At 34.8% G+C, this 12,644-nt stretch overlaps 1 protein-coding gene, 1 long non-coding RNA gene and 1 other non-coding gene across 9 annotated transcripts; all 3 read right to left on the bottom strand.

Annotated features, from left to right (window-relative positions):
• Positions 1–133: 133 nt before the first annotated feature.
• Positions 134–6,631, bottom strand: LOC145222638 (DNA (cytosine-5)-methyltransferase 3C-like). Of its 4 annotated transcripts, none has more exons than XM_080088804.1 (17): positions 6,523–6,631; positions 5,283–5,388; positions 4,846–4,983; positions 4,571–4,697; positions 4,413–4,511; positions 4,163–4,308; positions 3,934–4,041; positions 3,103–3,215; positions 2,902–2,956; positions 2,707–2,841; positions 2,498–2,579; positions 2,212–2,357; positions 1,930–2,023; positions 1,716–1,870; positions 1,496–1,581; positions 1,096–1,320; positions 134–693 (listed from the first exon to the last, which is right to left on the bottom strand). In XM_080088804.1, the coding sequence occupies exons 1-17, from the start codon at positions 6,591–6,593 to the stop codon at positions 549–551; spliced, it is 2,031 nt and encodes a 676-aa protein (XP_079944930.1). In that variant the 5' UTR covers positions 6,594–6,631; the 3' UTR covers positions 134–548. The 4 variants fall into 4 exon arrangements, with proteins under 4 accessions (XP_079944930.1, XP_079944929.1, XP_079944931.1 ...); XM_080088803.1 differs by having other exon boundaries at positions 4,163–4,311; XM_080088805.1 differs by lacking the exon at positions 3,934–4,041 and having other exon boundaries at positions 4,163–4,311.
• Positions 6,632–8,161: 1,530 nt separating this feature from the next.
• On the bottom strand, positions 8,162–9,772 carry LOC145222641 (uncharacterized). Of its 4 annotated transcripts, XR_013859368.1 has the most exons (7): positions 9,655–9,772; positions 9,527–9,572; positions 9,299–9,433; positions 9,079–9,190; positions 8,845–8,906; positions 8,642–8,765; positions 8,162–8,522 (listed from the first exon to the last, which is right to left on the bottom strand). It is a non-coding gene; the product is annotated as an uncharacterized LOC145222641 (long non-coding RNA). The 4 variants fall into 4 exon arrangements; XR_013859370.1 differs by lacking the exon at positions 9,299–9,433 and having other exon boundaries at positions 9,655–9,765; XR_013859367.1 differs by lacking the exon at positions 9,655–9,772 and having other exon boundaries at positions 9,527–9,648.
• A 2,622-nt stretch (positions 9,773–12,394) lies between these two features.
• Positions 12,395–12,468, bottom strand: Trnas-gga (transfer RNA serine (anticodon GGA)). The gene has a single exon. It is a non-coding gene; the product is annotated as a tRNA-Ser (tRNA).
• Positions 12,469–12,644: the final 176 nt, after the last annotated feature.

Below are 12,644 nucleotides of genomic sequence, written 5' to 3' on the forward strand. Positions count from 1 at the left end.
TGAATTGGAGCAATATCACTTAAGTTTCCTTCCCAGAGCCGAGATTGAAACCCATAACCTTACGTTCACAATGTAGTTGGGCTCTGCCTAACTGATCTCTAAACCAAATTTACACATTTATATTCAAACCAAATTGAATAAAAAGCTGTGTGTATTGTTTTCACAGTGAAAAGAAATATGTACACATGAATTGAAGAGAAATGGGACTGATTGCATAATGTGTAGTAGCACTTCAAAATAAAACAAAGTACAAAAAAGGAAATGATACAAAAACTTGATAAACAAAAAAATGAGGCAAAAGTTACAAAAAATAAAGACAACAAAGGATTCAGTGCATTGCTGTAAAAAATAAACTCCATATGGCAGTAATTGAATAGGTGCATATCAGTTTAATTGTACAAAGTTTGACATGATTGCTTTTAATGTATTTTAAAAGCTGGAAGATTTATTTACAAGAAAAGAAATGGATTTTAAAAATATCTGTGTGGGTAATTTTTTTCTCTTTTACTTTTAAACTACCCAGAAAGAAATAAAAGTTGTTTTTTTAGCTAGTCTGAGCAACTGAAGAAGTCTTTTAGAGGTGCAAACAGGTGTTTGATAACTGGCACACTCCAGGCCTTTCCTAACACACGAAGTCGTGCTGCCCGTGCCATGTTGCGAACATCTGTGTAATGATCAGGAAATCCAAACACTCTAAACACAGTATATACCAGTGAGTTGATATCAGTTTTCTACTGTGGCAGTGTATTAAATTTGAAGAGTCATAGGTTTTGCCAATAGCAGTTAGGTACATGGTTCGTATCTTTCACTTGCAAAAATTAACGAAACAACAAAAATGTCTCTAATTTATTTCCTACATTAAAAAACAGTTGTTTGATTTTTTTGTATTGGCTAAATATGGCTTAATGTAATTTTTAAATGTTTAAAAATGTTTGCCTTCACTACAATGATCGTTAGAAACCTTTTACAAAGTAGATACTAGATGTGAACTAAACATCCCTTTTAATCATATTTTTATCACAGTCATGTGCTTGTTTATCATCACATGCACAAAGGAAATGCATTGGCCGAATTCGAACTACAATCATCACTCACCTTTCAATCTCAGTGATCCACAAAGTGTCGAGCTGATTTCCAGGGTGCAAAACCACTGCACTGTTGAGAACCGAAACCTCTTTATTTCCCCCACTAGCCACACAGCGCTTGCTCACAGAATTCAAGTTGGTGGTGATTGTCCTCAACTTCTGTGTTTGTGCAACACGACCTGGCTCAAGGCACTCCTGAAGATTCAGTCTGTGATGTCCTGAAGCTACCATAGGTCTGCAAAAAAGCTTCGCAGTAATGACCAGTTGGCATTTGTATTGTTTGTTTCATGTTTTGAACAGTGATAAATGTAACTTTGTAGTAAACCATACATATAAGATTTATGTTTAGAGGTCTAAAAATGTTGTTTCTGGCTAATAAAGTTCTATTGACAGAAACAATAGCAATTTACCTGTTCATACCAGGCAAGTTGCCCCAGAAACAGCGAGGTCTGTGTGCTGGTGACACATACTTTGCATCTAGAACCACTGGACTTTTCTGCAACAAATTATTCACATTTTAAGTTCTTAGCACTTTATCACATAACAAGTCTGGAAATGTACAAAACATGTACACATGAGAAATACACTATTCCTTTTTGGATAGTATTAAATAAGAGTTTAAAACCTTACTTGCAGAAAGTGACTGATGGTTTGTCTTGACGAGCGATCCATGTAGACCACGTTCTCAAACAACCAGAAAAGTGGTTTGTTACAGCTTGCAGATAATAACTGGCATGAACGCAGTATCCTCACAAACTCAAAAAACAATTTTCCAGACCCTTTGTCTGCAAAAGTCAGTTGTTTTTAACAACTCGTAATTTAAAGGTTCTTCATTAAAGCTTACCCGACCAAATTCCTTTTCTTGCTGGGTTCACAATTGATAAATCATTGCAGGGGCTTCCACCAATCACCAAATCAAATGGGCCCCATTCTGCGAGCTGTGATATTGGTAACATACTATAACTTCATGTCATTAAGTGATTTTTTAAAAAACTGGATGAGCTATTTGTGGTTTAAACATATTTAATTTAGTCAACATTTTCTCTTATATCTCGATTTATTGTGAATATGTAACCACTTACTCCATCATTTTTTTAAAGTGACAAAAGATATAAACACTGCTAACCATTTTGTCAGTAATTTCTGTAGCGTCTCCAACATGCTTTACTTGTGCAGGAAATCTCACTTCAGACACACAGATTGCTTCATGATCAATTTCACAAGCATAATAGCAATCAACTTTAATTTCAATTTCATGTAAAGCCAAAAGTCCTGAAAGTATGTTAATTTACATCAAGCATTGTGACTTCCTATTATAATTTCACTTAGTGTCAAAAAAGTGTCTGTGGATTTATGGTTTACAACAGTTTCATAATGCATTGAACAATATTTTGTGATGCAAAGCAGTTTACCGGTAGATATTCCGTCAAACAGTGATAACACTTTAATGGGTTTTCTCTGGGATGGAGGAATTGTCTTTGGTAGTGAAAGTATCTGAAATCAAATAAAGGTGTCATTGACTTGTATCTTTGAAAGTATGTTAAACATTTAAAATACGTTTTTTAATAGAAGCAAATTGACAAAACATAAATTTTATGTATTTATCATTGCTTTGATTCACCTCAAAATTGAGAGCACTTTTCTCATTGTTCATAAATTTTTGCAAGTTTTGGTGACAGTTTTCTTTTCTCTTAAGAAGTCCATGGGTGTCATTCTCAATGCAGAGAAAGCAGATCCATGGGCATTTCTTCATTTCCTAAATTAATTTGTTGTTGGATAAACAAAACATAAGTTTAAATGTCAAGTGCAAATTTACCTTTTTAGCTGCTTCTTGGCCAATAAACAGCTCCAAGCATGAGGTACAAAAACACCTGGTTTAAAAGATAATATGTTTATAATGTATCATTAATATGTGTCACCATCTTATGAACTGTTCAAACAATTACAAAAATACATTGAAAACCTACATACTTTTAGTACTAAATAACTGTTACTCATATGTATTCATAAACCATACCTGCAACAGTTGGTATTGTCACAGAGTAGAACCTCTTTTCCTCCACTACATACACAGCAGTAACATGATCCACCACCTTCATCCAGCAGGTAAAAATATTCTCGGTAGTTCTCCTAAATGTTGCATTACGAGTTTCAGAAAAAACGAAATTACACTCGTAACAAATCTATAAGGTTTCAGTTAATTGCAAACTTCTATTTTCTACTGCAGTATGGTAAATTTTCTTGGTCTTTTTGGTTGTTGGAAAGGGTAAAAAATTTCTAATAGCCCTCAAGCAGCAAAGTTAAGGACAAAATTTTGTTTTAAAAAGTGCTTTAGGAGCAGATATAGATGTACATCGTTCATCAAAAATTAATACCCAAAACAATCATGGGATACGTGTTGTTTGCTGTTAAGATCTGGAGCGTAATTAAAAAACACGGATAACTTCAAGCACAGTTATAAATAAAAATCAAGTATAATTTGTCCACAGGAGAAGAAGGTTTAACTTCCAACTTACTAAAATTGGAATTTAATAGTTAGCACAGTATTTTACTGGTCAATTGACCAGATTTTATTTGATCGGTTAAATACCCAACCCTACTTTAAATATCTTGTTCCGTTTTTTTTGACAGGGCTCGGCTTGTCCATATTGTATTAGCAAAACAAAACTGGTATCAGTGTTTTGGCCAATATCAGGCAAGTATTGGATGAGTATCAATACTGCAAATGGCATCAGGTATCAGTGCTGATAAGTGAGCTAAATCCTTATAAATTTGTACATGCACAGTGACTTTCTGAACACCCTATATACTAGCAAATCAACAAATTTCACATATGTTGTATACACACCTCACACACACTGCAAATTCCACCAGCGAATAAGGGATGTTCGCAAGCAACTCCCAAACTACCACAGCATAAACATAATTGATCCAACCCTATCACACCATCTTGAACCTGATTTATAAAAAAACATTTTTGTGACATGTGTTTAAACTGTAGACAAACATGCCATGTTAAACGTTTAGTTACATGTTTACAAATTCTCAAAATGTTAGCACTATATATTTGCTCATACCTTTTCGAGAGCCATTTTACGCTGTTCAGAAAAGTCCTGGTCATTTGCTGAGTTTTCACTTGCTTGTAAAAGCATCTTATTTTTCCTTTTCAATGTTGGTTGTGTAGAAGACATTGGACCATTTAACAAAGGAGCTGAATCCATTTCTGCTGTAATCAAACAGTTTACATTTGCAAATTTGATTCAAAATGTAAAATCAAAACTAAAAATATATGTAAAAGGGTTACTAAAGCAAATTTGTGCAACATACCAGGTGTCAAAAGTTTTGGAAGCAGTTTCATGTAACCTTCTGGTAAAAAATGATCCTTTGCCCAATTTAATCCACCTTCTTTAGAAATCCCACTCTTTTCTGCAGATAAAGATACAGTTATTTGCATCATTTAAACATGACACAGTTATAAACAGAACCTGCACGTTTGCAAGCTTCCGCAATAGCTTCATCAACAGCTTTCTGGTAAAGTTGATTTCTATAGTAACTCCGCTCCTTAAAGAACTTTACAAAGTCATGGAAGTATGCCATCTGATCTACTTTGGTCTGCATATAAAAGCAAAGAACCCATAAAAGATGCTTTTAAATATCAAGCTTAGCAGCATTTGTTTGAGTCTAAATGTGGTGGCTAGTAAACTTTGGATGTATAATAGCATTTATTCCACTTTAAGATGAATGACCTTGTATACTTTACCTCTGTATATTTTCCATCGCCAAACCATTTAATCCAGCGTGTTGGGTCTTCAGGAGGGTCAATGGGACCACTTAGTTCTGATCGGTTTGCTATTCTTCCTGGCCACCATCCAAATCCTCTTAACCTACCCCATACAAGCTGTCCCCCAACAGAGAATTGCTATGTGTTATTTCACTGCTGTCTGTAGATCACTTAAGGTGATTTGACAACATTAATTGCTTCCAATAAAGGTTGTAACATGACCAATAGAAGTTTAAAACATACAAATGTTAGTGTACAGTGGTTCGTCTGAAATTGTCATTACATTAAATATATGACAATATAGGTATGGTGTAAATCTTTTTTGGCAAGAAATTTTGTTTCAGTCGAGCATAGTTTAGTATTAGCTGCAAAAACTAACATGCTGCAATATTTAGAATAATCTTAGCTAATTTTACCAAATCATCCCTTGGAACAACTCTTCTTAGAGGTTGTGGAGAAAGTTGTTGTGATGAATTAATCTTAGAAGAAAATGATTCATCGAGTTTGGGCTTCTTGATTTTGCTGCAAAAATGTTTGTATTTAATGATTATTGCGAACAAAAAGTTTTTAAATAACATAACACTAAAATACCACAGCTACCTCAACGATGCTTAATGCAGCTGCAATATGTTTAGCCTTCGTCCATCATTGGTGCCACTTTAATGCTACATAATGTTTATTACGGACCAATTCACTATACTTAAATATGATTTCCATGCTTCCTTTCCCAAGTGCAACTATGTGTTACGTCTATTCCCAAGTGCATTGTCTTTGTTAGTTTTGGGCCAATCCTAACTTCTATATGCGTCATGTGACTCAAACGTGCTTCGACTTAGCCACACCTTGTTAAAGTGCAGTTTCTATGTATTAGTGCAGTAATCTATTAGAATCAAACTAAATGTCAGCAAGTTTACAAGTATGTTAATGTCTAGCCATGTTGAGCGTTTGTAGTAACTTTTTGTTTGTTATTGTTATTTGAATGTTTAGATGATAAAACCAACACCATAATGTCAAACACCTAAGTACTGTGAACTTCAGAAATCTCAACTGCCTTAACTGTCTCAGTTTCCTATATTCTGTAAAGTCTTGACATCTCCTGTGGTGCAATTGAACTGTTTTGGATCTTGGATACAAACTGTATTCGTTGTCATTTGCTGAATTCGTGCACTGTTCTTGCACCTTCATTGACATAATATAACACTGAAACCCACAGTTTGTGCAGTTTAGAGGGCAGTTATGAATTACTGACTCATTGTACCTGATGATGGTACCAACGAAAGCATTAGCCTAGGTTTGCTTAAAGTGAGATTAGGCTGTGACTAGTCCTAAAATTTTGGACGTCAAAATGTTTCAATGCCATGCAGCTACTACAGACTTGGTGATTGATTTTGTGCAAATGTGTTGCTATTTTTTACCATGCATATCAAACCGAACATGTCAAACAACATGTTTGTTTATGTAACAAAAGCCTTTAAAGATTTTTCTGAACATAATTAGATAAATCGGTTTGTGACCAGCCCCATTCCTTATATATTTTATTCACTTCACAAAAAAATTAAAGGTGATTAAGGTTTCAAAATGACACAAAAATTATGTTTGTTTGTACCAACTACTGATAAACAAGGTTGTGCGCCAAAAATCACTCGTTACACTTACGGCTTCCATTCTTGTGGATGAAAGAAGTCTGTTTTTCTTCTTTTTCGGCAAGTTTTCTCAAAATCTGTCATTTTTAATTTGTTGTTGGAATTTTATTTTGTGGTTTCAGACAACTAAAACAAATAAAAATGTTAATGGACAATTTACCAATTGATTTTTTTGGTGTTAAGCAGACCCAACAAATGAAGGCAAAGTTTTCGCTTGTCTCGTACTAAAATGCTTACGTAAAGTTTTTTTTTAAACAACAACAAGCTGGTTTAGGCATTTAATCTACGATTGTCTTTTTTGTATAAATTTAGTCACAACCATTTGATGTTTCATAACCATGGTTTTTCATATTTTCAAAACCATGTGACTTGAAACTATACAAATGACAGAGTTATAGCAAAACTGATTTTTCAAATATAGTATAATTAAATTTGTGGAATTACCAAACTGGCAACATTTAACTAATAATTTAACACAAATTCAAACCGATTACCACATAGCAACCTATTTTACTTTCATTTATTCGCCGTTTTTTATTAAACAAACGTAAACAAAACATTTTCCAGCTTCCAACACAAGTGCGCGAAAACAAACTTACTCAACCGTGACAAGATAATATCCAATGACGTGTAAACTAAATGTTCGGTGACGTTGGAAAGGGTTTTAGCAACGTCGAAATGTAAAAAAATGATTAATTAGTAATCATTACTATTAATTAGGTACACAATTCTAGGTTTCAAAAATTCTTACAAGAAACAAAGAAGCCAGCATATTTGTATAAAACATGACGTTTCTCGCCTTTTTTTATGTTTTTACTGGTTTTACGCGCTGCTTGGTTTTACATTCATTCATGTGAGAATGACACAAGTTGCTGTCGAAACGTTATGTTTTATACAAATATACTGGCTCGTTTGTTTCTTGCTAGAATTACTTCTAATTTTAATTAAAAGTTAACTACAGCCAAGATTTGCCGAAAGTTTTTTATTGTTTTGGTTTCAACAATGGTATATGTTAATTTTTTTTCTACAAATTTATGTCCAGTGTCTTTTAACCAAAATATCATTTCATAGCCTAAAAAGGTAATTAATAATCTTAATTCACGAATTATAATCTTTAACAAAGCGGTTGGAAATCGAACATAAAATGTGTCACTAACACAAACTCTGATGACGTTAGCTTAGTTCGCTTACAGATCTTCGTAGCTAAGTTCGGTTTAGCAGAGCGTTACTCCCACCAAACAAAGTAAAACACAACACCATTTATTTCTAGGTTCAAAAAAAATTAAACAACAGAGACAACGGATAACACATAAACCTATCCTAAAACTAATTAGAAGTAACAAATCAGTCTTTTCAGACACAACTTCACTCGATGGTTCTGAACGTTCGTTTCCCTCTGTCAGCACGATCATTAATACACTAGAAAAGCCGGTGTGTTGTAACAACACGCCAATTTTGAAGCCGTATACAACACACGACACACCAAGCCGTGTTGTCAGGTGGTGTGTTGTTTGGAGGTGTGTTGTTCAACGACACGCCTGCCGTGTTGTTTGAAGCTGCAGTTTTGCGACACACCTGGTGTGTTGTTTGAACACACTCATACAACACGCGTGTTGCGTGTTGTTTAGAGCTATAAAGCATGACACACCAAATACCGTTTTGTATTTTATTGTAAACAGTACCGTATACCAACGAAATAGCGCATTTATCGAAGAAACAGAACATAACGTTTAACAGAACAAACGAAACAAAGTTATGGCATGAATGTAACGGTGGGGGAAAAACACAGGTAAAAAATACACACAAAACAAAAGTTCAACTGCATGTCAGATGCTATATAATTGTAATGTACTCAACAAGGCATATGTCATATGCATAGTCATGGCATGTTCAATATCACTACAATAAAAATAACAAGTATTACAATAAAAAATCGAAACCAAAAGAAAACCTGTTCATTTCATTTTTATTGACAACAACACTTGGATAACCAGGCGATGTTGCAAACTGGTCCTGTAAAGTAAATAACCAGTTATTAAACAAGGTTTTACTGCCAGTTAATGTGATTGTAATAGTTAAGGTTACATGAAATCAAAGTTTGTTGGAGTTACTAATGGATCTAATCAAAATACCTGTGTTTCAAAGATGACAACATTTCTTTTTTTGTAGCAATTTCCTTTCACAAACAAGCAGCAGCATATGATTATCCAAAGGTTCCCCTATGGCACTTTTGAGAACATCAGTTACGTTTACCATCTGCAAAACAGTAAACACCATATATATTCAAAATATGCTGGAGAAAGAGGCCGATTACTTAAAAGGCAATTAAACTCACACCAAATGTCCCTTAAGATTTCTGGTAGCAAGTGATATTGAGTGTCCCTTAATGTTGATTGTCTAAAAACAAGTAATGTATATAAAGCAATGTATAAGTAATGTATCCATCAACAAGAACACTATGATAATATGCTATTGCATAATGAAAAAAGATGTATTTTCTCAAATGTAACTACCTCATACATGTTTACTTGTTTGCAACTCAGCCATAAAGATTTGGTTTAATGCCTACCACATGCTGCCTTTGTAACAGAATTAATTCCATCAAAAAATTCCCTTGGTTGTTCAATAATCCATGTTATGCACAGTAAGGCCAGATGCATCATTAGGTTTTGTACAGGACTCTGCAACAAATTATACACTTGAAATATGTAATCATTAAGCAGAAAGTTCTGTTATAAAGGAATTGATATTGTGGAAAGTTAAATTCTTTACCACTTTCAAGCACTTACCAACAGAACTGTAATAATTTGGCAAAAAATGCAAACAGAGGTCACTTGAATGCATGTTTTGTATGTGTTCTACTTGATAGAGATACCAAGTTGTTAAGAAAACCACTTCACTCAGTCATTTGGTAACAGGCTAGCCTAATACAAAAAACAAGCCATTACAACATGCACAAACATATGTTTTATACATGCACAAATTACAAATGTATGTAAAATTGTAAATATACCAACCTTTCATGAGATTTGCACCACCATCCTGTTCACATTGTCCAAAAGTCTTGAATACATTAAAACTTGTCAATTAATACTCAATTAACTCCTATTAGCCTTGATATTAAGTCTCTTAACAATTTACTTACTTTAAGTCAATCAAGTAAAAAAAGAACTTTGCAGCCGTTTCGTGCGTTCCCGCCGTTACGGTTGAGTGATTTCAAAGTCAAAAGGAAAGAAGGAAAGCAACAAAACAACACGTCGGCGTGTTGTTCTGTGTTTCTGGACTTGAAACGGATCATCTTGACCTTGAATCGACACACCTGGCGTGTTGTTCGTCCCGTTCGGCGTGTCGTTAAGCGAATACACATCGATTATCGCGGTAGCAACACACCTGCCGTGTTCTTAGAACACACCGTTAGTGTGGTTGAAACACACCGGCGTGTTGAAACAACACACTGGTTTTTGTAGTGTATGAAGGAGATTTCGCTGAATTCGGCATTTTTATAAACGAGAAACGAGGCATAAAAACAGTTAACTGTAAGAGCGTCGACACGACTTGCTTAACACACGATGGCAATACTATACAAGCGCATTGATAAATAGATGTGCGGACAAGCAGCAATAGATGAGAATATATGTTAACATTGATAGAGCTTTTCGCATTGAACAAAAGCATAGAGTTTTACAGATAAACGAATGTTGGGTGGGAACTGTCAGTTACAAATGTCCTAGTGTGTTACGAAAGTACAATGTACATAATTTTACAATTAACTTTGCAGCGATAGAAAACGGGGGAAATTTCATTAAAGTAGTAATAGATAAGAATATGATAACTTTGACAAAGATTTTCTCATTCACTTCCTAACACTACTAATAGAAACGACCCTGTTAGTTACAATGTTCTAGTGCGTTACGCAACAAGTACAATATACTCTGAAAATTTTACATGGTTGCGCAATAAACTTAAGCAATCGTAGAAAAATGTTTGTTAAACTCAAATCGTTGACGTCTTCGGTGAAAAGGGGCATTTAAGCTTTCGACTTTCTTAGATTCAATCTTACTTTGATGCGACGATAGAAGAACTCTGGAGTTTTCCTAGAAACACTTGACGCCATTTTGTGTGATCGAGTAATAAGGTGCAGAACTATTATGTAGAATTGCACCCGCTCCTTGTTAAATCAGATTTTAAAAAAATGAACAGATGTGCATTACTTTTATACAGAGCCATCACAGCGCACTTATATATAAATCAGAGTACGCCAGTTGTATTAAAGGCGTCTTACAGAAAGTCGGTCTCCCAAGCATTCTCATATATCATGAAAAGACGTGAGCTATGAAAATCTGGCCTGCGGTGGGATTCGAACCCACAACCGTACTCTTTCCGGGACTCGCGCTTTTTCAACTAAGCTATACAGACGCAGCCGTGAACCCGTCGGATGTTTAGATAGAGTTGTGCCTTTTGCAGTTACCACACTCGCCATCAGGGTTCCAACGAAATGACCGAAAGAAAGGTAAACAAATTTAGGGTTGATTGCGAAAAACGTGTTGCTGGAAGACTAATTGTTCAAAGGGTAATCGATAAATTCCTGAGTTTGCACAGAAATAAAAAAGTTTAAAGGTGAACGGAAAGCTTTAAAACTTTGTATTTTTATGCAATGACATCTTTTTCAATATTTGTTAAACTATAGTTTAATTCTATAGAATTTTATGATAAGCTGCAGACAGTGTACACTGTTTCGACCTATAAGGCCTCATCAGTGCAGCTGGTGACGAGAGATCGGCCGCATTGGCTAGTGTAGCCATCCAACGGCACTGTCTGCAGCTTATCATTTATTGGCTCTATGCTTTTACATAGAGTTTTATGTATTTACAGTTTTTAGCTTATATTTTCTGTAATATTTTTGATATCTGTATTGTCATTTTTATGTGGAATTATATTTTAGTTTGAATAAATTGGATCTAGCCGATAGAGTTACAGCGCTGTTTGGACTTCATTTTCGATGTCTGAACATGGCTTACAAACGTTTTGTATTTTACGTATGGTATAAATATTCCACTAATGGTTTGCATTTGTTTCTACCGATTATTTCAAATTAGTAATTCGGACATACATTTTCATTTACAGCCAATAGGGCGAATGTGTACATTTCAAAATAACTATTATTAACTCAACTCACCGATCTTGTAGTTGACTTGTTCCAAAAAGTTTGTTTGTGGTGCAATGCAAACAACTTAATCATATAGTAATGTGCATAATATAAACCTAGAAAGTTTAAACTTGCCTGCAAACCCCTGACAGTCTAAATATCATAAAAATAAGTTTTGTTTATTTACATAGACATTCGCGTACTTTCCACTCATACAAAGTGGGAAGCCATGTCAAAAGAATTTTATTGAACGACGACTAAAAGGCTTGCCTATAGCCAAAACTGTCAACAAGAATCTACTTATAACATCAAAAGTTTAACTTGGTTTTGATCTGGCCTAAATTGGCGTGCATAAAAAATAATTTTATATTCTCTATATAAAGCATCTAATTTTTAGACGATGCGAGAATTAGCAAAGCTAAATAGCCACAAAACAGAATATTTAGTTTATGCGTTGAGTTACAACTGCCAGATTCGTTGCAGATTTGTCTGATTAATGTTTGAACACATATAACATTATTCAGCAAGAAGTTACATACTTGGAATACAAAGCACCGATATTTGTATAATAGTTGCGCTAAATATACTGGTACATTTAATTATGAACACCGAAAAATAATTGGATTTATGATACGTCTAGGTAAATCACAGTACGCCAGGCCCATTGAAGGCGCTATACCGAATCAGCCGGTCACCAAGCATTCACCACCATATGGCAAGGCGTAGGCTAGAAAAATCTAGCCTGCGGTGGGATTCGAACCCACGACAGGAGTCTTTCCGGGACTCGCGCTCTACCAACTGAGCTACACAGGCCCAGTGGAGAATCCGCCGAAAGTCGAATCACAAGCACCGTTGCCTGCCTCGTATGCTGCACATGTCAGCTTCGTAGTAGGGGATCGCCAGACGTCTAGGTAAATTACGTTATTAAAAAAAGCACACTTGCAAAGAATAAGACGTCAAAGAACAATTTCAACATATAAAACAAAAAC

This window comes from Phallusia mammillata, chromosome 4 (assembly GCF_965637545.1).
Source record: "Phallusia mammillata chromosome 4, kaPhaMamm4.hap1.1, whole genome shotgun sequence".
Classification (NCBI taxonomy): domain Eukaryota; kingdom Metazoa; phylum Chordata; class Ascidiacea; order Phlebobranchia; family Ascidiidae; genus Phallusia; species Phallusia mammillata.